The 22847-nt window shown below is 47.8% G+C and overlaps 7 protein-coding genes across 7 annotated transcripts; 5 read left to right on the top strand and 2 right to left on the bottom strand.

The window, feature by feature from the left end:
• Nucleotides 1-132: 132 nt before the first annotated feature.
• ECM29 (Ecm29p) lies at nt 133-5685 on the bottom strand (the record flags this gene model as incomplete). The annotated part of the gene is made up of 1 exon (NM_208694.2): nt 133-5685. One exon carries the CDS (start codon nt 5683-5685, stop codon nt 133-135), a length of 5553 nt encoding a protein of 1850 aa, NP_983341.2.
• A 312-nt stretch (nt 5686-5997) lies between these two features.
• Nucleotides 5998-15348, top strand: VPS13 (membrane morphogenesis protein VPS13; the record flags this gene model as incomplete). Its single annotated transcript, NM_208693.2, has 1 exon — nt 5998-15348. The coding sequence occupies one exon, from the start codon at nt 5998-6000 to the stop codon at nt 15346-15348; it is 9351 nt and encodes a 3116-aa protein (NP_983340.2).
• Nucleotides 15349-16045: 697 nt separating this feature from the next.
• SDH2 (succinate dehydrogenase iron-sulfur protein subunit SDH2) lies at nt 16046-16831 on the top strand (the record flags this gene model as incomplete). Its single annotated transcript, NM_208692.1, has 1 exon — nt 16046-16831. The coding sequence occupies one exon, from the start codon at nt 16046-16048 to the stop codon at nt 16829-16831; it is 786 nt and encodes a 261-aa protein (NP_983339.1).
• Nucleotides 16832-16958: 127 nt separating this feature from the next.
• On the top strand, nt 16959-17471 carry AGOS_ACL066C (ATG3/ATG10 family protein; the record flags this gene model as incomplete). The annotated part of the gene is made up of 1 exon (NM_208691.2): nt 16959-17471. The coding sequence occupies one exon, from the start codon at nt 16959-16961 to the stop codon at nt 17469-17471; it is 513 nt and encodes a 170-aa protein (NP_983338.2).
• Nucleotides 17472-17559: 88 nt separating this feature from the next.
• Nucleotides 17560-18219, top strand: GOS1 (Gos1p; the record flags this gene model as incomplete). Its single annotated transcript, NM_208690.2, has 1 exon — nt 17560-18219. The coding sequence occupies one exon, from the start codon at nt 17560-17562 to the stop codon at nt 18217-18219; it is 660 nt and encodes a 219-aa protein (NP_983337.2).
• A 161-nt stretch (nt 18220-18380) lies between these two features.
• Nucleotides 18381-19811, bottom strand: FPS1 (Fps1p; the record flags this gene model as incomplete). The annotated part of the gene is made up of 1 exon (NM_208689.2): nt 18381-19811. The coding sequence occupies one exon, from the start codon at nt 19809-19811 to the stop codon at nt 18381-18383; it is 1431 nt and encodes a 476-aa protein (NP_983336.2).
• Nucleotides 19812-20857: 1046 nt separating this feature from the next.
• GUT1 (glycerol kinase) lies at nt 20858-22792 on the top strand (the record flags this gene model as incomplete). Its single annotated transcript, NM_208688.2, has 1 exon — nt 20858-22792. The coding sequence occupies one exon, from the start codon at nt 20858-20860 to the stop codon at nt 22790-22792; it is 1935 nt and encodes a 644-aa protein (NP_983335.2).
• Nucleotides 22793-22847: the final 55 nt, after the last annotated feature.

Below are 22847 nucleotides of genomic sequence, written 5' to 3'. Positions count from 1 at the left end.
TCTGCATTAGGGTCGTCCAGCTGGTAAGGTGTAGCTCCTGAAATTATTTTTTTTTGATTTTTTTAGTAATATGTAGCTACATTTATAATAAAAAGGGTTTGATAATATATCTCATACGGCCGCAGGAAATGCCTATGGTTGGATACCTGTAGCTTGTAATGCGGCTAAGAGAACAGGCGATTTGTCCTTAAGAACAAGTTCACGAAGTTCACACTCTATCTGATTCGCGAAGCTCGGATCTTGGTCGCGGAGTTTAGCGCCGAACCGTATCAATTGGATCTTAACGCTCTCTATGGTTTCTGGCGTACTGCTGGAAGCATATACTGTCTTCCAGAATAATATGAAATGGTTTATCAGAGTATCTGAAAGCGTCCCATGGAAATTTTCCAACATGGTACAGGCAACCTCGCATGTTGCTATAGATGTACGCCATGTGGGTACAATATAGTTTGTCGGGTTCAAAGTCCGTAAGCAAGTGTCCAATACAAACGGCGCTAAAGTGTTGTCGGTGTCCTGAGTATCGGTTGTTACAGCACGGGCAAGCTGACGTAGAACCGTAGCGCGTTTTTCTTCCCTTTCTATATTTGCCTTAGATGACTTGATATTCACTTCCTGTCTGTTTTGCCAAGTTGAACCAGAGTTGGATTCAGTCTCCGACAAGTCATGGTTATCCGGGTCTTCCAAAGAATCTAAAACAGTAGAAGCGGCCTCTTGCAGCTTGTGTGCCAGCTCACTATTGTAATAGTGTGATAGGTAAAGAGAATATGGCCCAATAATTTTTCTGATGTAAGAGACATTATTTCTTGATATTTCTGTCACTAATGTCTTCTTGACCAAATTGTTTAGGAAATTATCCCCAACATAGAAAGATTCGGCCTTCTCAGTTAGAGTCACCAGAGCTTCAATGACAACATTTTTTCCATCCCAGGACCTGCCTTTGCTAGACTCCAACAGCACATCAAATAAATTCTGTACCTGGTTATTAGGTATGCTTGAATCTACGCTGCCGACAACATCGCAAATACTCCTTGCACACATTAGTCGAACGGAAAAGCTAGTAGATCTCATGCTTGCTGAAGCAAGATTAGAAATTTCTTCCAAATATAACTTCATAGTACCTGTACTGGACTTGGAAGCCTCTGTCCAATTGTTAGCATATAATGTGGATAATGATTCGTCTGGATCATGCTTTGCAAGAAAAATTAAAGGCATGAAAATGCTTGCACATTGTTCGAACTGGGTAGGTGCATGCTTGATTAGTGCGCCGATTGCCACACCAATCACGGATTTGAGTTGGGCTAAAATGGTATCAAAATAGAGCTCCGACAGCTTGGTTGCATATTTCACCCGCACATCCAAACTAGTGACTCTAAAGAGATGTGCAAATGGCAGCGTAAATGCTGTAGCCGACGCATGGTTCCGATCTTGAAAGCAGCCAAAGCATAGCTCAAGTAATTTTTCAGAATAAGAATTCATGCTTAATGAGTATTTCTGAGTTATCAATGACAATATCCTAGCTGAACCCACCTTTGACGGTAAACCAACAGATTTTCTGACAACCTTACTTGAAGTTTTGACAAGCGGCCCAACAGAAGAATCGTCACACATGTCAACGATTTTCTCAATGGCGGTCATAATTGGTGATGAGGCCAGAGCCTGTGCTCGCTGTCTGTCAATCTCCTCCGCTGATATGGAGTATTTGTCTGCATTGAGGGACAAATAGTTAATCACTTGAGGCTCCATGAAGGAAAGCGATAAGGCCAATTCGTACACCAGCTTGGGCCCGTGCTTCCTCATGACTGGTCCGGCTTTTTCAATCAACTCTAAAATCGTTTTCAAGGCAAATTTCTGCACCGCCTCTGCACTGCTATTGAAGCCTTTAGGCCCAAGTAAAAATGGTAGTAAAATCTCAAGAATATGATCTGGGTCAACTAAGTTCTGTTTCACTTCCGATGTTATGGTAGCGACCAGCGATTTGGACAAGACCTTAGCAAGTTTCAAACCTGCTTCACGTACTGAATCTTTTATATCATCCATGACCCTAAATGTCATAGTCCAAAGCTCCTGTATTTGTGATCCATATTGTTCAAATGAACTAGATTGAATAAGATCTACAATTGCATTGACTCCTGCCTCACGAACTCTCCATTCTTTATTACCCATACTAGCTAATAACTCATTCATTATATCTGGATAAAAATCTTTAATCGTTGAAGCCGTTTCCAGTATCAATGTATCCCAAATACCCTGCATGATTCTTGAAACGTTCTCATTAGGGTCGAAGCGATAACGGAACAATTTCGGCACGAGCTTTTGAGAAAGCTGGCTATTTTTGCTCAACATATCATTTAACGTATTTTTGGAGATAATAGCGCCCAAGCCAAATGCTATACCCTTTCGTGAAGACCATAAAGTAGAACTCTTGGCGAGATCCATAAACTTATAAACTAAAGCTGGATCTCCAACTTCATTTGCCAAGTTTAAGATATCTTTGTATGTGGATATTGTACCATCGCCGGTATCCAACAAACCTGGTTCAAATAGAGCTGTGTCCTCTGTCATAGTTCCAGACGTCATGTTCATAGTTGCAGCCGAGTCAGTAAAGCTTCTTATTAGGCTTTTTACCATAGTTTCTTGCAAGTCAGATCCACCCAACTCGTATATGATACTAAGGCCTCTCGACGCAGAGTCTTGTACCAGTTCATCACGATCACCTAGAAGTTTCATAAAGGTCATATGAATCTCTCTGCATTGGCTTAAAACTTCCTCTGAACTACCCAAATACTGTACAACAGACAAAAGCCACATACAGCCAGCCCGACGATGAGCTGGCTTCGAGGAATTACAAAGTTCCTGAAGTCGAGTAAGCCCGATGGATAGATACCTGGGAGGGAATGCCGTTTCCAGCTCTCTGACGGAGATATCTACATCTAATTGTTGCTGAATCCATCCGTTTGCCCATCCGCCGACGATTACCGTGAGAGCCTCGCCTGCTGTGAAGAGAAATTCGGTATGTTTTGACACATGTGTATCCTCGATAGCGCGAAACATGGTATGAAAGTCTTGCTCACTGCTGATATAAAGAGATAGGTATCCCCATAAAGCGGTTGCATCTTCATCATTCGTTAGCTTTAACTTCAAGTTCGAAATGACTCTATCTAGATGCGTTCTACGCTCTTCTTCTGGCAATATATTCAAAAGACCAAACTTTAAAACCTGAGAAAGACAACGGTAGGTCAGTTTTCGGTATGAGGGCAGTTGTAACTGCTCTAGAAGTAAACCTAAAAGCCGACTAGTTGCCATGACAAGAACACTGGCTGATTGCGGGTCAACTAATACCAGTCTAGGTAGCAAGTAGCTACAGGCCAACAAAAGTTGCATATCTTGCTTTGAGGCAGAAGCAGTAAGGTCTGCGATCTTTTCTTGAAACAGGTTAGAATAGTCATATGCACCAAGTATCGCATACAGATTTGCGGTAAGTTCCAAATCATTTTCATTAGTAACACGATGGTTATCAAGCAGTGAAAAGAGGGAACCGGCTATTGGGTTCAGCTGTCGGATAACGTCTGGAGACGAGTTCCTCAGGAAAAAGAGTAGAGCCTTACCAAAAATGGAATCATCATATTTATACAGCGACACTTTCTGACCATTAGAATTTCTCTTAATTAACTCGTTGGATAATAAGACTAAGAAATTGGTATAATTGGAGGAGGTAACTCCTTTAATCGCTTCCCCGACCCGTTTAAGCACTATTTTATCCATATCGATTGCCTTTTCTATTCTTAAAGACCAGTCTGCGTCTTGAACGATTACTGTATTAGCTCCTTGTGTTGCATTGGAGACTATGGTCTGAATTGAAAACCGCACAGCTGTATTCAAACATTCTTCAATAGCCTGCAGGTTATCACCTTTGATAGCTTTTAAAACAGTGTCGAGCAATTGTTCGAAGGGAAGAAATACGATTTCCTTTAAATCACTAGCTGGCGCGTTGGTGCGCCTCTCCCCCAGTCCTTTAGCGTAGCTCTGCGATACTCGAAACCAATATGGGTGAAGACCTTTGTGTGCTTCCTCTATAACGTCAAAGCGATTACATCTTGCTGTGCCCAAAATGTTTATCAACCTAGCGTCTGCGTCATTGAATGTGAATGCCGCATTGCAATACTTGATCGCGATATATTTACACGCCATACTCGCTTCCTGATCAGATGGTGAATCGCATTGATCCGGATGCTCCATCATAACTTGAAGTAAAATCTTTTTTAGTTTCTCTTTCGACGCAGACGGAAGCTGGGGCAGGTGAACTGCCATGGAACTTAAAGCACTCTGGATACTAGGCCTGAAATCTGGAAGATCACCTTTCAAAGAGTCTATGAGAAATTCGATATAAGAGAGGTCTTTTACAAGGGAAAAATCCTTCTTCAAGATCTCGCCCAACGTCTCATACTGCGACCTTCGCTGTTGGATGCTTAGGTTGAAGTTTGGGGTTGACCTGTTCAAAAGGAGTTTAGGCCAGCCTTCATTATGCAGATTGTTGCGAATCAGCGCCGCTATGTTAGTTGAATATGCCCCCGATGAATGTGCATCCGCCTGAATTAGTGAACTATGGTTGTATTTCGCGATATGTTGAATAAAAGTTAGTGTCAGCGACCGTAATTTGTGAAAGTCCGAGTTCAAACCAATGGAGCACAGAACGGGCACTTCTGTTGCCAGTGTAGTTGCTAATATGCTGTTGTTAAGCACGGATAAAATCGCTTCCTGCAGCTTGTGGTTCGCAGGTGGAGCTCCGCCTGTTTTGCTGCCCATGAAAAGACCCACCAGGTAGGCCACAAATGACCGGTCCTCGTATGGCACCCTTATGCGACGTAAATTGGTTGCTGCACGCTCCGAGAGGGCCGTAGCATCAACGGAGGCAACCACCAAAAATTGCGCCAACATCCTGTCATCCTCTGGAGCAAAAAGGTCCACAACAAACCGATATATTGCTTCCCGCACACGGTGCAACTGGTCAGCATCGAAGGATACACCTGCATTGTAGGTGAAGAACGCGACGTCCTCGGCTGCGAGTCCAGGGCAACTGTAGCCGCGTGGTATCTTGCCATTCGTCGGGCGCACCGGCAGCAGTAAGAAGAGCTGCGTGAAGCGCTCCATCCACAACTCGCGCACGGAGGCGTCCACCTGTACCGCGGCCCGGGCTTCATCTGCCGCCCGTGTCCCTGGTTCAGGCGCCTGCCAGTCCGAGAGCAACTTCCACAACAGGACAAATACCCGGGGCCGCGCCGCAGCCGGCGTCGTGCCATAGCCCCGCAACACCCGCGGAACCAGCTGCCACCGCTCCTCGGTATCCAGGCGCTCCACGCCCTTCGAAACAAACATCAGGCTGTACAGCCGCACCGATGTCGAGTCGGCGTCCGGGTTCAGCTTCGGCTGTTCCGCCTGCGTCAGCAGCTTCTCCACCGGCAGCTTCATAGTCTTGAACGTCCCCAGCCGCCCCGTGACATACCCTAGCGTCTTCAGCACCGCCTGCCGCACTGCCCCGTGCGGCGACCCCAGCTTGAGCACGAGCGGCGCCAGGAATGTGTCCAAATTCCGCTCAAAAGAGTCCTCCTCGGCCAACGCGAACCGGAGCTCCACCTTGTCCACCAGATCAAGCTCCTGCTGCTCACTTAGTTGCGCATAGTAAACCATAATTGACCGCTCAATCGTATGATAGCTTGCACTACCTCGAGCTCTCTCGCTAGAAGTCCCTACGTACGCGCCACCCTGAGCTCATGATTACAGAGATCTCGATAATTCATAGCCTATCACTTTCGTCTACTATGATATTTGATAAATGGTAAGGGATGGCAAATTCGGTTTACCAGATAGAACAACGGTTAAGGGATACAGTTACAAGGGTGCAGTGCCGACTTCAAAACAGGGTATATCAGTCGGTGGTTGAAGACAGGTCAAAGACATAGAAGTATTACATAGCTAGAGCTGAACGCGCATGAATAAGGAATGCTAGAGTCGTTGGCAGCGGGTTTATTGAATCGGTTTCTGGGCTCTTACGTCGAAAACTTCGACCCAAAGCAACTAAATGTGGGAATATGGAGCGGGGACGTCAAGCTGAGGAACTTGAAGTTGCGCAAGGAGTCGTTAGACGCGCTGAATTTGCCGATTGACGTGGAATTTGGGTTTCTGGGAGACCTGACGTTGTCTGTTCCGTGGTCAAACCTGAAAAACGAGCCTGTGAAGATCATTATAGAGGATGTGTACGTGGTTTGCAGGCCGGGAGACATCTGGGACGTGCCGCCGGAGGACCAGGCCGAGCGCGAGCTGCGGGCGAAGCTGCAGAAGCTAGAGCGGCTGGAAGCGATCAACCAGTCGCGGATGGAAGCGCAGGGGGAGACGTCGAAGGACGTGTCGTTCACGCAGTCGCTGCTGACGAAGATTGTGGACAACCTTCAAATCACGATTCTGAATATCCACGTGCGGTACGAGGACACTCGCTGTGTGTTCAGCGAGAAACCGTACACCATCGGCGCGACGCTCAGTGAGCTGAGCGCCATGTCCACCGACGCGAATTGGAAGCCAAGCTTTATTTCTATCACGCAGGCGATTACGCACAAGCTGATGAACCTGGATTCTATCTGCGTGTACTGGAATACCGACAACCGATCCATTCTAGACGAGGACCAGGATGTTGTCATTGCTAACATGAAAAGCTGCATTGCGAGCGGCGACAATGTGCCCGAGCATCAATTCATCTTAAGACCTGTCTCAGGAACCGGGAAGCTCACGCTGAATAAGCAGGGCTCTACCGAGGAGCAGGCGCACATTGTGGCCCAGCTATTCTTCAACGAGTTTGGAGTGGAACTTGACGACTGTCAGTATCAAGAGTTGCTCCATACGATGTCTATGTTTCATTGGTACCAAAAGACAGTGAAGTATAAGAGGCACCGCCCGTCATTTACTCCGTCGGAAAAACCGCGGGAGTTTTTCAGGTATATTGCAGAGTGTGTCCTGTCGGAGATACACGACAGAAACTATAAATGCAGTTGGGCCTACATCAAGGAACGCCGACAAAAGCGGAACGCATACGTGGAGTTGTGGAAAAGAAAGCTCAAATTTGGAGGGCCAGAACTTCCTTTACCGGATGCCAAGGACGAGGAGGCCCTTTCGAACCTCCATAGAGAGCTATCTTACGACGACATCAAGTTTTTCAGGGCGCTTGCTAGACGTGAGTGCGCGAAGGACAAGATAAAGGAGGAGTCTGAGTCACCTGAGCCAGTTCTTAAGGAGTCGACACCCGGTAGCTGGTTTTCCTCTTGGTGGGGATCATCGAACAACCAGAATAATGAGCCAGTGTTATCAATCACGGAGGAGCAAAAGAAAGAGCTCTACGAAGCCATAGAGTTTGATGAGAATAAAGAAATCTTAGATGCCATTGATTTACCCCGTGATAGGGTAAAAATGCGGATTACTAATCTGCTAAAGAAGGGCTCACTAGTGATCAAGCATCGGTCAAAGAAATACAAATTGTGCGAAGTTGTTTTCGAACAATGTTCCGCGGAGTTCCTACAAAGGTCTGATTCATTTCTTGCAAAATTTGATTTACATGAGATGAGAGTGGAAGATGGCTCGCCGGATACCCTTTATAAGCACATATTGAGCGTGAGCGACCACTACACAGACCGCTCTTCTAGGGCAGCTTCACCTTCAGAACCATTCTTCCAACTTGTGTTTGAAAATAATCCTCTAGATGAATCCGCCGACACCTATGTGAATATCAAGCTCGGCTCTATGCTTGTATTCTACCATACAGCTTACTTGAATGAATTATTGAAGTTTTTTAATCCTCCAAAGAAACATTGGGATACGATCACAGCTATTATGAGTGCCGCAGAAGCTACTGTTGAGGGTTGGACTACTCAAACAAGGCTGGGCCTGCAAGCACTCCTGGAGGAACACAAAACTTTGAACCTAGTCTTTGACGCTTCTTCAACGACATTCATAATTCCGTTGGATCCGCAAGAATGGTCTTCGCCTTGTGCTGTTTTAGATGCCGGAGAAATGCATATCGTTAGCGATTTAGTTCCGAAGGAAAGAATAAGGGAAATAACAAATATGAGCGTTGAAGAATATAACAAAAAATCGTCGAATCAACTGAAACGGCTGATGTTTGATCGTTTCCATCTCTACTTGAGGGATACTCAGTTTTTGATTGGACCTGATGTGAAGTCAACGATATCCAGTCTAAGTGTCAAAAGGAAAGACAACCATTTTTGTATTCTTGATCGAATGGCTCTAGAATTTATTGTTGATGTATCCATTTTTCCGAAGGCATTGAACCTACCTAGGGTTAAAACATCTGGTAAACTACCCAAGATACACCTATACTTAAACGACTACCAATACAAAATATTAATGCAACTGCTCGACAAATGTATTCCAAATTTGGAGGTAGCAGATGAGGGTGAACCGGAAGCAACCCATGACCAATATGTTTTTCTTGATGAGTTCAGACAGCATCGATTCACTGGCAGGGATAAAGAAGTGTCAGTCCTTAAGCAGACCGAGTCGCGCTTGGCCCAGATGACCATAGCTGAACTAAACCAACCTGTGTTTGAGTTAGATTTAAAGGTGGACTCTGCACAACTTTCTCTTCAGAAATGTGTCGATGGCACTACCATGAAATCTCAAAAATTAGTTCAGTTTTATGGTAAGGATCTATTAATGGAGTTCAAGAGCATGGCGAAAGAAATGCATCTTGATTTGCATCTAAATTCTCTTGATCTAGAGGATCACATCGAGGGATCTAATGTGCCAGAGTTTAGGAAACTTGCCACTTCCTATAATATACCTGATAAGGCCACCAAGGACATATTCCAGATGAGCTATCATAAAACGCAAAGAATTGTTAGCTACGAGGGAACTTTGATAGAAGTGTTTGATAGGGATGTGAACATAACTATGGCTGCGCTCAAGTTCGTGTTGACACCAACTTCAGTGCTGACTATGATAAACTACGCACTTAATACGTTTACAGATCCGACAGCTGAATTGCCAGAAGATGTTTTGAGACACAATGAAGCAGATACCATTGATGCTCCGGGAAAAATTAACATGAAGCTCTCAATGGATGGTATAACCGTTCTTTTGAACGACGATTCTATTCTATTAGCGACGCTAGAGCTTTCTGCGGCTGAACTGTTTGTCTTATTATTACCGGAGTCTATGAAGGCCACTGCAAAGATAGGTGGCCTACAACTTATTGACAAAATTAGCGAAGGGCTCCCAACTGACTCAATCTTTAGGCAGTTAATTACAGTCAATGGCGACGAGCTTGTAGAGTTGGTATATGAAACATTTGATCCAACCAATAATCCACATGAGTATACATCCAAGCTTGACTACAGGACGGGATCGATGACTATAAACATCGTTGAGCACTCTCTCCATAAAATTATTAACTACCTGGCTAAATTCCAGAAGATGAAGGGCTTGTTCGATCGCGCCAGACTAGCAGCTTATGACCAAGCAGGTAGCCTGGATGCAGTGAATAACATGAAGCTGAATGTTTTTGTTAACGCTCCTGTGATCAGGTTCCCAAAGTCTGTTGATCCAAAAACCGGGACCTACGATGATGTCACATTCTTCTTAGGGCAATTATTCATTGAGAACGTCTTTGTTAAAGGCAGCAACGGGTTAGTTAACAAGCTGAAAGCTGGAATAAGGCGTGGAAAGTTCACATCCTTGTTTAATCTCGAAAACAGTGTAACGCAAAAGCTTTATATGATGGATGATTTGGACATCCATTTTGATATCGATAATGACCCCAAAGCTGGCAGTACTGATCCTGTCTTCAAGGTCAGGGGATATTTTGAGCCCTTTTCTACCAAAATCACTGAATTACAACTAAAGTTCATGTACTTACTTTCCACACGGCTGGCAGAATCTTTTACAATTGATGAAATAAAGGAAACGGATGATATGGAGTTTGCAGCCATTAATGCAAGCTCAGTTATAGGCCCTAATGCCCAGTACAAGGCATCCAATGATGTCTTTAAAGTATACAAGGAAGCTGCGCGACCAGATCCTAACGGCATCTTTATAGATGTTGCTTTCGATGCGCCTAGCGTATCCCTGACACTTTTTAATCAGACGGCAGATGTGCAAGATGTATCAGAGCATGGAATCACGGAAATTAAATTGCATGATTTTGGGATAAAAATGCATATGTCACATGTAGGAAACTTAAAGTCTGAAGTTCATATTGCCGCCTTCACAGTTGAAGACATTAGAACTTCGAAGGATAACAAACATACTATGTTGATTCCAAAAATTGAAGGTGATAATTACCAGTTCATGGGCTTCCTTAACAGGACCTTCATGGACTCTACCGAACTCATTGATATTGCGATCACAGTGGATAGTCCTAAAGTCATCTTGGCAATGGATTATCTATTTGCCCTAAAATCTCTCTTTGATAATGCGTTCAGCGTTAAAGCTCCATCGGTAGTTTTTGAAAACTCGGATCGGAAAATATCCGTCGATGGCAGTACAGCTGTTGCATCAGTTCCGGATCGTGATAGTCTGATGAAGGTCCAGTATTCCATTAATGTTATAAATTCGCAGGTTATTTTGTTAGCTGATCCATCTAAAGTTGACTCAGAAGCTGTCGTTTTTGCCGTTGGCCAACTACTGCTTTCAGATCAAAACATATTGTCACTCTCTATCAATAACGTCGGGATGTTTTTATGCAGGATGGATACCTCAAACGATGACAAGATCAGATTATTGGATGATTGTTCCTCGGCGTTAATTATTGACAATAGGAATTCTACGAAGAATAGGATGTTAACCGAGATCCAGGGATCTATCGGCAACTTAGTAATGCGTCTTTCTTTGAGGGATATCCGATTGGCGATATCTATCTTCAACAGGGCTATGGCTCTTGCAAAAGATAATGGGTTGATAAGTGAAGAAGATCGCGACGAGCAGGCTACCCTTGCAACAAGATATGGAAGATTCTCCAAGGACTTCAAGGAGAAAATCAAGCGCTATGCGCCAAGTATTGTTTCCTCTGTCAGTGCTTTGTCGAGAGAAACTGGTACTTTCCTTCCTACCCCAGAAGTTGTGTTAAAAGCTGAAAATATGGATATCAATTTTTCAGGTATGCGGCTAGTTTTGATTGGTGATGTACACGAACTTCCAATTCTGGATTTTAACGTTAAACCGTTTAATATTGATGCTAAAGATTGGTCATCAAACATTGATGCAGTTGCAACTGTTGAAGCTTATACCAATGTCTTTAACTACTCAAGATCTAGTTGGGAGCCTTTAATTGAGGCATTCCCGGTTACATTCCATGCCACTAAGGGTGGTGATAATGATGCTTCTTTCCTATTCGAGATTGTTTCGAATAAAATTGCCGAAGTTACTCTAACTAGCAGAACGATTGCACTATTCTCTAACATATCAGATTCTTTGTTCTATCCAGATGACACAAACAGGGTTGCGCGCGGTGCAGAAAAACCTTATAGGATCTTAAATGATACAGGAATGGATATCAACGTTTGGATACGTGATGATAACTGCGCGGAAGGTGCTCGGCAGTTGACGTTGTTGAAAAATGGGGAGGTCATACCGTGGGAGTTTGAAGACTGGAGAGCTGTCAGAGAAAGTTTGGATACGGATAATAGTAAAAATATTCTTCAAGTGGAACTTTGTGATCCGAAATACAAGACCATTATCGAAGTTGACGCTACTGAAGAAGGAGAGACGTTGCATAAGCTTTACCCCCCATCCAATAATATCCATAATAGGTTGGTGACCGACTTAAAATTGTGCGACGATAATGTCAAGTTGATAACACTAAGGTCATCTTTAGTTTTTGAGAATTCCACGTATACACCGCTACAAATTAAGATAGGATTTAACGACGAGCAAGTATGTGTGATTGAACCAGGGCAGAAGCGTTCTATACCGATTGATTCGGTTTACCATTCTCGTGTGCTTGTGAGACCGCTAAACGACAGGCAGTATAAATGGTCAAACTCCGTTATATATTGGGAATATCTGCTAAGAAGAGGACCGCAAGCCTTATTCTGTGAAGATGAGGAATCTGATTCGACTTTTCACCTAGAAGCTGAAGCTAAATATGATCCAAATGAGCCGCTTTTGAAAGCGTATCCGCATATGTCAGTGGTTATCTCCTCACCACTAATTATAGAAAACTTGCTTCCATTCGATATGACTTTTATCTTATTTAGTCGAAACACAAGGGCAAAGAATCTGAAGAGGCTAAAGAAGGGTGAAAAGGTGCCAATACATGATATATCTCTTGAGGACTTTTTGTTATTTGCTGTACAACCAATCGATGAAGGGTTTAAGTGGTCTAACGAAGTAATTATCAATTCTCCTAGAAATTCGGAGATGAAACCTGAAACTAAGGTGCAGCTAAAACATTATTCGGGTCAAAAAGTAAACTTGAAGTTACACTACCACCAAGTGGAGGGTATGCGAGCAAAGTTGATAAGCGTATATGCACCTTATGTTATTTTGAACAAAACAGAGCGTGACTTATACATCGAAGGGGATAGGCAATGTGGTATTATGCAGGCTCCTGCCTTTATACAAGACGGCAAAAGAGTCAGCAAACCAAAAATATTTTCCTTTGATAGAGATGACAGGAATAAGAACAGGGCACGGATCAGATTTAAAGATACAACTGCTAGTATTCCCACTTCTTTTGAGGCTATTGGTCAGGCTGTTGATGTGACAATGGATGTTCCTAACAAAGATAAGGAATGTAATATTGGGATTTATGTGACAGAAGGTAATGGTAAGTATGCTTTGTCAAAGGTTGTTGAAATTCAACCCCGTTATATTATCCGTAATAAACTTGACTCGGATATTGTAATTACGGAAACTGAATTTGTGGATGGAACCTGCACGCTTTCGCCCGGTTCCTCGATGCCGTTATACAAGTTAAGAAACGTGGTCAACAAGCAATTGAGAATGAAGTTCTTGGGAAATGACTCCGAATGGTCACAACCTTTTATGATTAAAGATGTCGGTACTACATATGTCAAAGTGATGCGGCAAGTTAGTGGCCAAATATTATTAAAAGTTGACATCTATCTTGATAACGCTACGCTGTTTATTGAAGTTGATGATGCCAATGATAAGTGGCCATTTTCCGTAAGGAATTTCAGCGATTATGAGTTTATATTTTGGCAACGTGATCCTAGGATTGTTGATGATGACGATGACGATGTGGACTATCATCGTGAATTTGATAGCCGCGGATACGCTCCATTGTATTACCGCGTTCCACCGAGAAGTGTGATGCCATACGCATGGGATTACCCTAGCGCTAGACAAAAGAAGCTTGTTATACATGGGAAAAACAGGAGGAGGGAAATTGACCTGAATGAGCTCGGTAACCTGAAACCTATGAGGTTACCTGGAGCAAATAAGACTGATCCGCCATTAATTGTTGATTTTAACATTGTAATGGACAATGGGGTGCAGGCATTGGTGATCACAAATTATAATGAGGAATTGAGCTTGTATAAACTCCGCAATCATCAGTCAACTTCCAGTTCACTTTCAGGCAGTACAAACAACGAAGGGTTTGAGATCAATGAAAATGATAATGAGATCAAGATGCGGGTATCTGTTGCATTCCAAGGTGTCGGTATCTCCTTAGTTAATACTGAAAGGCTGCAGGAACTATTATACATTAGTATGAAGGGACTAGAATTGCGTTACAATAACTCTGAAATATACCAAACTTTGACTTGGAAACTGAAATGGATCCAGGTTGATAACCAGCTCTTTGGCGGTATTTACCAAAACGTACTGTACCCTACAAGGATTCCGAATACTACGAAGGAAATGAATGTGCATCCTGCTCTTTCCGGATCCATTTCAAAAGTCAAAGATAGCACCCATAGCTCTCTTAACTTCAAATTTGCTACGGTATTGTTACAAGAAATGACACTCCAATTAGACGAAGACTTCCTATTTGCAGTACTTGACTTCTTTAAGATACCTGGTGCGTCATGGCAGCGAACAATACCGGACCAACTCTGCCAGGAAGTATGTGAACTATCTGAACCACGGAAGACTCAAAGTGATTTGGATGTTTACTTTGAGATGCTTCACATTCAACCTACTTTGCTGCATTTATCATTCGTTCGCACTGAAAGGATCAATGCAAACTCAGAAGATAAAAAAGCTCGTGGAACAAGTACTATTATGTTTTTCCTAAATGTCTTGACAATGGCGCTCGGTAATGTGAATAATGCACCTATTAAACTCAGCTCTTTGATGATGGAGAATGTGAGAGTATCAATGCCCACCTTACTGGAAGTGATACAGGCGCACTATGGCCAGCAGTTCTTCTACCAATTGCATAAAATCCTCGGCTCCGCAGATTTCCTTGGTAACCCAGTTGGTCTGTTCAATACCATTAGTTCTGGTGTCAAAGATCTATTCTATGAACCGTACCAGGGCTACATCATGAATGATAGACCACAAGAACTAGGCATTAGCTTAGCAAAGGGTGGTCTCAGCTTCATGAAGAAGTCTGTTTTTGGTCTTTCTGACAGTTTCTCACGGCTCACTGGCTCCATGGCCAAGGGTCTTTCTGTTGCAACGAGGGACTCGGATTTCCAAGACCGCCGCAGGCTCCAGCAGCGTCAACGGGGCGCTGTGGGATTTGCTGCCAGTGCATCCTCATTTATGAATACTATTGGTAGTGGTATCTCAGGCGTTGCCCTCGATCCATACAAGGGCGCTAGCAAAGAGGGAACCACTGGCTTCCTGAAGGGCCTAGGTAAGGGCATCATTGGCCTGCCTACAAAGACTGCTATTGGAGTCCTAGATCTTGCTAGTAATGTTTCCGAAGGAATACGGAATACAACTACGATGATGGACGGTGGACACATAGATCGCGTGCGTCTTCCTCGCCATGTTGGCCTGGACAAGGTTATAAAGCCGTACAATGCACATGAGGCACAGGGCCAGTTCTGGCTAAAGACAGCTAATGGTGGGCAATTCCAGTCCGACCAATATGTCGGCCACGTTGTTCTACGCACTGAAGGAAACGTCGCGCTCGTATCTCTCTCGCGCATACTGCGGATATCTCTCTCGACACGGGAGGTGCTTGAACAGGCAGACTTCACAGATGTTGGCGGCGTGCGCCTTTCCCGCAACGGCCTCCATGTTGTACTGCGCAAACCCATGGATCACCAGCTTTTCTTTGCTTGCACTGACGCCGAGGAGCGCCGTTACCTCTACAAGACAGTAGCGGTCGCAGTAACCGAGTTCAACCAGCGCTACGACAGTGAGCTCTAATTTTTACGTACATATGTGTATCCCGAAGGTGTATTGTCTATACCTGCCTGCTATGGGCTCCGCTGCGTTAGCGCCCATCACTGGCGCCTGTCTACGCTCTCGATCACGTGACTGCGTGTTGGGGTTGGCTTCGATTCTGAATGAAACCTCCCAAACAGTCCCATAGAGAAACTCCAATCCAGGGGAGTACTTTTGGGCAGTCAGCAGCTGGCTAGCGTCACTCATTAACGCGCTGCAAGCCCTTTCACTGCTTCCGAATGCGTCCTGCACTTCCGTCCCGGGGGCTCGGCGGCGATCACGATGCAACGCTTTATCACGTGACACTTCAGTAGCTCCGATTTGCTCCGGCTCCCCTGTTTTCTTTGTACACCACAAAGTTGCAGGCAGTGTGTTTTCAACTAACCAAACCGAACTTGCGCTAACTTACGGCCACAAACACACCACGTGACATGCAAGCAAGCTCACGTGTATATCACGTGATTTCCCGGCTGCTTCCGAGCGGTCATGGCCTCTTTTCGGCGCCGAAGGCGATTTTCGTGGAGTTCTTCAGAAGTGAGTGACGAGTTTTCCAGATATATAAGGCATTAAGCTGCAGGTAGGCTGGTGGTGGTGTTACTAGGCGCAAAAGTGAGCATAAAGTGCTATTCCGCAGGGAGGAAGGTAGCCTAGGAGAGCGGGTACGTTGTCAAAGATAAGCATGGTTTTTAGAGCAGGCATTGGTCGTATCGGTCTCATCAGAGGGCTCGCCACACAAGCGGCGGAAGTATCGGCGACGAGGTACAAGAGCTTCAAGATCTACCGCTGGAACCCGGACACTCCAGCCGAGAAGCCGCGGATGCAGGAGTACAAGGTGGACCTGAACAAGTGTGGGCCGATGGTGCTAGACGCGCTGATCAAGATCAAGAACGAGCAGGATCCCACGCTGACGTTCCGGCGGTCTTGCCGTGAGGGCATCTGCGGGTCGTGCGCGATGAATATCGGCGGCCGCAACACGCTGGCCTGCTTGTGCAAGATCGACCAGGCCGAGAACAAAGACGTGAAGATCTACCCACTGCCTCACATGTACGTGGTGAAGGATCTCGTGCCGGACCTCACCAACTTCTACAAACAGTACAAGTCGATCCAGCCATACCTGCAGAAGGCTTCCAAGCCCGCCGACGGGCGCGAACATCTGCAGAGCATTGCCGACCGCAAGAAGCTAGACGGCCTGTACGAGTGTATTCTATGTGCATGCTGCTCGACGGCGTGCCCATCGTACTGGTGGAACAACGAGCAGTACCTCGGCCCAGCCGTCTTGATGCAAGCGTACCGCTGGATGGTGGACTCCCGTGATGGCGCGGGCGCGGGCAGACGCGAGCAGTTGCAGAACGCCATGTCCGTCTACCGCTGCCACACTATCATGAACTGTACCCGGACGTGTCCAAAGGGTTTGAACCCGGGCAAGGCCATCGCCGAGATCAAGAAGGCCCTAGCTTTTGCCTGAGTTCCGCGCAGACGCATCCCGACAAAAGCAAGTTGCATCGTAGCCACCGATATTCATAGTCCGCAATCACACATTATTTATTAAGTATATTTATTCTATTTATTCTATTTATTCTTCTTCCACCGCCATGCTTTCCGCGGAAGACTTCTCCGACCAGGTGCTGCGGCTCCTGCCCCTGCTGCGCCGCTGGCGCCGCTGCGAGCACGCGCTGTGGGACCCACGCGCCCGTCGCCTGCAACTCTCCGTCGCCACCGCCCGCAACAGCGCCCGCTTCGACGTCCGTGTCGACCTCCACCCCCTGTATGCGGTCCCGCAGCTGCTGCTGCGTTATTGGGAGCCCGACCCCGCGGTCTCCGAGTACGAGGTCTGGAAGCTGCACTTCGTAGACCCGTACCAGCTGCCGTTGTGGCAGCCTGGCCGCTTCTCTATAGCGCTGGACCAGGTCCCGGCAACGTCGGGCTCCGCTTACGAAACATGGTATGTCGTTAACTCATGTGATACAGATGCAAATGTCGGGCCCGAGACAGATAACTACATGCTACGCTGGTTCTCTCTTTACGGGCAGCTGCTCGATGAGAATCTGGGTTTCACGTTAGCAGCTGCGCTGGTGGCCCCCTGCACAGACCAAAAAAAAGCGTAGGGGGAAATGCTACTTACTACATAGCGTCGCGTTGAATCAACGGGCGTTCGTGAGTCTGGAGGCAAGAAGCAGCACTTCACGGTACACTATGGCATCATTTGTGACAGTGCGAGGCAAAGCTATCTCGTTAGAGTCGCAATGCGACTCATTGCTGTCGAGGTACTCCTCATATGCGCAGTCGACAAGCAGTGAAGCAGACAGCAAAGAGCGCGGGCTGGCGGAGAAGCTCGAGAGCGTACTGAAGGAGCGGCAAGGGGTTATAGAGGAGCTGCAGCGGATCTGCGACGATACCACGAGCATCGGGTCATCCAAGCTATCGCAATTGCAGCGGCACCGCGAAGTGCTACAGCAACACTGGCAGACGTTCCAGTCCATCCGGTCGTCCATCCAGCAGGAGCGGAGCAGACTGAATCTGCTGTTCAGTGTCAAGCGCACGCTGGAGCAGAGCGAGCTGGAGGAGCAACCACAGGAGGAGCAGTACGCCGCAGCAGAGACGCGGCGGATCGAGGAGTCGCATAACGTGCTGGACCGGCTGATCTCGCAGGCGTTCGAGACACGCGACCGGTTTGCGGAACAGCGGTTCTCGCTGCAGCGGGCCAACGACCGCGTGTACCAGACCCTGCAGCGTATCCCGGGCATCAACCACGTGCTCAGCCAGATCACGATCCGACGTCGCAAAAACGCTATGATACTGGCACTGACCATGACGATATGCATCGTGTTGCTATACTGGAATATGGTAGGCTAATCTCCACACTGCAAGCGCCGCAGGTATTAAGGTAGCAGGACAAAGTAGAAACACTCACAAAGCTCATAGCGCTCTAGTAAATTACATATATACAACTACGCATACTGTAGCAAATTATAACATGGAAACGCATTAAGTTACCATCTCAGCCATTACTGTTTTTACTTTTTAGGATCGTTCGATTGGCTGTAGATGGTCGGAACGCCGTTCGTAGACTCACCGCGAGTTACCGATCTGAAATTGATGTTCTTGCCCGAGGCATTGTTGCTGCTCACATCAGTCAGTTCCTTGTCCGAGAAGGTGTACTCGCCTGTGGAAGCGGTCTTCCTGCCGAATGAGGTGAATCTGGTCTTGAGTCTCTTGAGTACGTGAGCGGCAGGCTGGTTCACAGGGGATTCGTGGCCCTGGAATATTAGCAAGTCGTAGATCAAGGCGCCCACTAAGCCACCGACGCATGGGCCGACGAGGGCCACCCAAAAGTAGTGGTGATGGTCCTCCCATAGTGCCTTTCTGCTGAAGCCGACAGTCCACATGGCCAAGCGAGGACCGATATCACGGGCAGGGTTCAAAATAGCACCAGTCTGGTAAGAGCCACAGGCTAATAGAGAGAAGATCAAGAGGAACAACATAATCGGGAAAAAGTCCGTGGTCAGACATGTGTAAGGGTCCGTCAGAGCAAATATTAGGCCGATCAAGAGAGCACCGATGACAAACTCACTGATGAACTGCCTGTTGCTGTCCAAGTAGGGCAATGGGACCGTAGAGAAGCAGCCGATTACACTTTCGTTGGTTTTCCAGTCGGGGAAGGTTGTTTTAATCACTCTTGCGTAATACCAGAAAACGGTCAAGCCACCCATGTAACCACCTAGCATCTGAGCTGCCCAGTAGATAAGAACCTTCACGGCTGGAAGGCCTCTGAAACAGTAGTTGGCTAGCGTCACTGCGGGGTTCATGTGAGCACCGGTAATAGCTGGGCCACCAGCTGCGTAATAACCCATAACGACACCGGACGCCCAGCAGAGATTGACAGATATCGAGCTTCCAGCAACGTCAGGTGTCACCAAGTGGCGCATGTACTCAACTGGGCTGCCACTTAACCCGTTCGATTCAAGCTGCCCGAGGAATGCTGTGACACGGGCAGTGGAAGACATACGGGTCTGGACCACTACCGAGTCGCCGAAAAACACCAAAACCATGGTTCCCAAGAACTCCGCAAAGAATTCACGCAGATACGTCGCCTTGAACTGGGACCAGGCGTTGATCGGTTGGTAGTTCGACGGAAGGACCGTGGGGGTCTGCGGGTTCTGGTGCAGTGGCTTAGGCTTGACCACCATCGAGGCCGACATCAGGTCGTCGTAGTCCCGCTCGTTGACGTGTTCGCCGTGCGGCTTGGCCCGCGCGTTCGCCAACTCCTGCTGGCGTAGGTTGGAGACCACCGCACCCGAATTCGCAACTACCTCCTGCATCACGAATGGCGCACCACTCTCGACGAACTCGCCAGTCACGTATTCCGAGCGGTGGCCGTGGTGGGGGGGGCCTTGCTGCTCAAGGTCCTGAGCGAAGCCCTGCTCTGTCTTGTGCTTGCCACTCATCGATACTCTTTACTGCCTGCTTCGTCGGCTTGACACTCACTGTGTTTTATAGCTAGTTGGCCCGACCTTCTCCACTTTGTTCTCAAAGTCTGGACTGGCTGCTTTCCAATATATAATCGTCCACGGCCGTATGTCCGTCGAGAAACTGCACAGCTGTCCGTCTATCCGCCGCTGCCGCGTCTCGCACCCCGACGCATAACGCCCGCAGCCTGCCCGAGCCAACCCTCTCGGTGACCGCCTCTCTCCCACAAAAAAGTGGAGCCAGCAGTCATCCGTTTTTCCCGAGCGCTGGAGGCGTCTGCTGACACAACACAGCCGCATCCATGCATCGCAGATAGATCGGCACTCAACCATATGCAGGTGTTGTCTCCGGCAGCATTAAAAATACCCCGCTGCAAGCCCGTGACTGTTTTGGCTAGAATACAGCGCTCGGTGGTGACAGGAAGACCGAGTGGCAGGCATGGTCCCATGCAGAACCCGCCTGCGCTTGAAGTACAGCCCTATGTGGACTCCGTATTGTTGCCGCTATCCCGGCCACTCATCTGCAATGTACCTTTCCTGTAATCTGCGAGATGCGCCTCTATGTTTCCTTTTTTCCACACAATCCGGGGTAGCCGCTTGCGCGGCCGATTTTTTCTCCAGAAAACAATAGACCTCGAGCGATGTCGGAAAATGAGGTGCATGACGGTGTGTGGGTGAGTCTGAAACCCTAACAACGGTTTTCGTTAATTGAAGCTGCGGTGTGCGCCAGAACGGCAACGATTTGTTATTATTGGCGGGTACGACTGTGTGGCACAGATACTGACAGATTGCTTCGCGGAGCGACGGCGCCACTAGCGAACAGCGCACTGCGCGGATGTGGGGAAGGGGTTTTTAGCCCCATATGGCGACAAACTTAGAGAGCAGCCTGGCGGGAAAAATGGAGGGACGCAAAGCAAAAGTATGTGGGGATGAGCAGGGGGAACGGAAGTTTCATGCGCAAACGGGTATATAAGAAGGGTGCCAACTTGAGGGCAGAAAGACTTTGAGGAGAGGGGGAGCGAAATATGACGCTGAACGTGGTGCCAAAAGGGGAAATTCCGCTGATTGCGGCCATCGACGTGGGGACCACGTCGACCCGTGCGATATTATTCAACAAGCAGGGACAGGAGGTGTCCAAGTACCAGATCGAGTACTCCACGACGGCAGCCAAGGACAAGGAGGCGTCGTCGCCGGGGTCTGCGGGGTCTGGTAAGGGCATTATTTTCTCTGCCGAGGGTATTGCCATCGAGGCGAACGAGTACGTGGAGATCGAGGAGCTGGAGCACCAGGACGCCACCTTGCGCTTCCCCCACCCCGGCTGGGTGGAGTGCAAGCCGATGAACATCTTGGCCAACGTCGTCCAGTGCTTTGCCGCGACCTTGATCTCGATCAACAAGGTGAACGACGAGCGTGTGGAAAACAATCTGCCTCCATACGTGATCAAGTGCATTGGTGTCACCAACATGCGGGAGACCACGATCGTGTGGTCTAAGAAGACCGGCTTGCCGGTAGTGGACTATGGTATTGTGTGGAACGACACACGTACCATGGATATCGTGAACACAAAAAAAAGCGAGACCCCCCCTGAGGAGCAGGAGCGGTTGCGTGCGAAGACGGGTCTTCCGCCATACTCCACGTACTTCTCGTGCTCCAAGTTGCGTTGGTTCTTGGACAACGTCCCTGAAGTTCTGGAAGCTTACGAAAGCGGCGACTTGATGTTCGGCACCGTCGACACCTGGTTGATTTACCATCTCACAGGCAACCATGCGTTTGTCTCCGACGTCACCAATGCATCCAGAACCGGGTTCATGAACCTGGACACTCTTGACTACGACGACGAACTCCTGGAGTACTGGGGGATTGACAGGAGCAAGCTCAACATGCCAAAGATTGTCCCGTCTGCCCAGTACTATGGTGACTTCTGTGTCCCCGCCGTGACAAAGAAGAAGTTGACAGAGGCTGCCTGGGACGTGTTGACGTCCTTCAGCCAGTCCGGCATTCCAATCCAGGGCTGCTTGGGTGACCAGAGCTCCTCTCTAGTGGGCCAGATGGCATTCAAGGCCGGCTCTGCCAAGTGTACGTACGGTACCGGCTGCTTCTTGTTGTACAACACCGGCACAAAGAAATTGCTTTCCCAGCACGGTGCCTTGACCACGTTCGGTTTTTGGTTCCCGGAGTTGGAGGGCTCCGAAGCCAGTAAGCCACATTTCGTCTTGGAAGGTTCCGTCGCCGTCGCCGGCTCTGTGGTGCAGTGGCTAAGAGACAACTTGAGACTATTTCCAAGGGCGGAGGACGTCGGGCCATTGGCCAGCAGAGTTCCGGACTGCGGCGGCGTTGTTTTCGTTCCGGCCTTCAGCGGCCTATTCGCTCCCTACTGGGACGCAGCTGCCCGTGGCACCATATTGGGCATGTCGCAGTTCACCACGGCCTCGCACATCGCGCGTGCCGCAATCGAGGGCGTGTGCTTCCAAGCCAGAGCGATCTTGAAGGCCATGAGCTCCGACGCCTTCGGCGAGGGCGCCAAGGACCACGACTTCTTGGAGGAGATCGTCGACACAGGCACGTACGAGCACTCGCCCTTGTCGGTCTTGGCCGTCGACGGCGGCATGTCCAAGTCAGACGAGGTCATGCAGATCCAGGCCGACATCTTGGGTCCCTGTGTCAAGGTCAGACGCTCGCCCACCGCAGAGAGCACCGCATTGGGCGCCGCAATCGCTGCGTGCATGGCGTACAAGGACCCCAACGAGCGTGTGTGGAAGGACCTCAACGACGCCAAAAAATGGATCTTCTATGGCGGGTTGGAAAAAGAGGAGGCCCTGCGCACTCCGGACAACGTCTCCTCGAAGTTGAAGATATTCGCCAGCCAGTCCGTTGACACCGTCCGGAGAAAGAACTGGAAGCGCTGGGAAGCGGCCATCGAAAGAACCAAGGGTTGGTTACACGACGCAGAGGGCAATTAATGACTTGTGATCTGTAAAATATAGGTAGTGTATTCGAGACGATATTCAAGATCTA

This window comes from Eremothecium gossypii, chromosome III, assembly GCF_000091025.4.
Source record: "Eremothecium gossypii ATCC 10895 chromosome III, complete sequence".
NCBI classification, from domain to species: Eukaryota; Fungi; Ascomycota; class Saccharomycetes; order Saccharomycetales; family Saccharomycetaceae; genus Eremothecium; species Eremothecium gossypii.
This window is presented reverse-complemented; position numbering and strand designations above follow the sequence as displayed.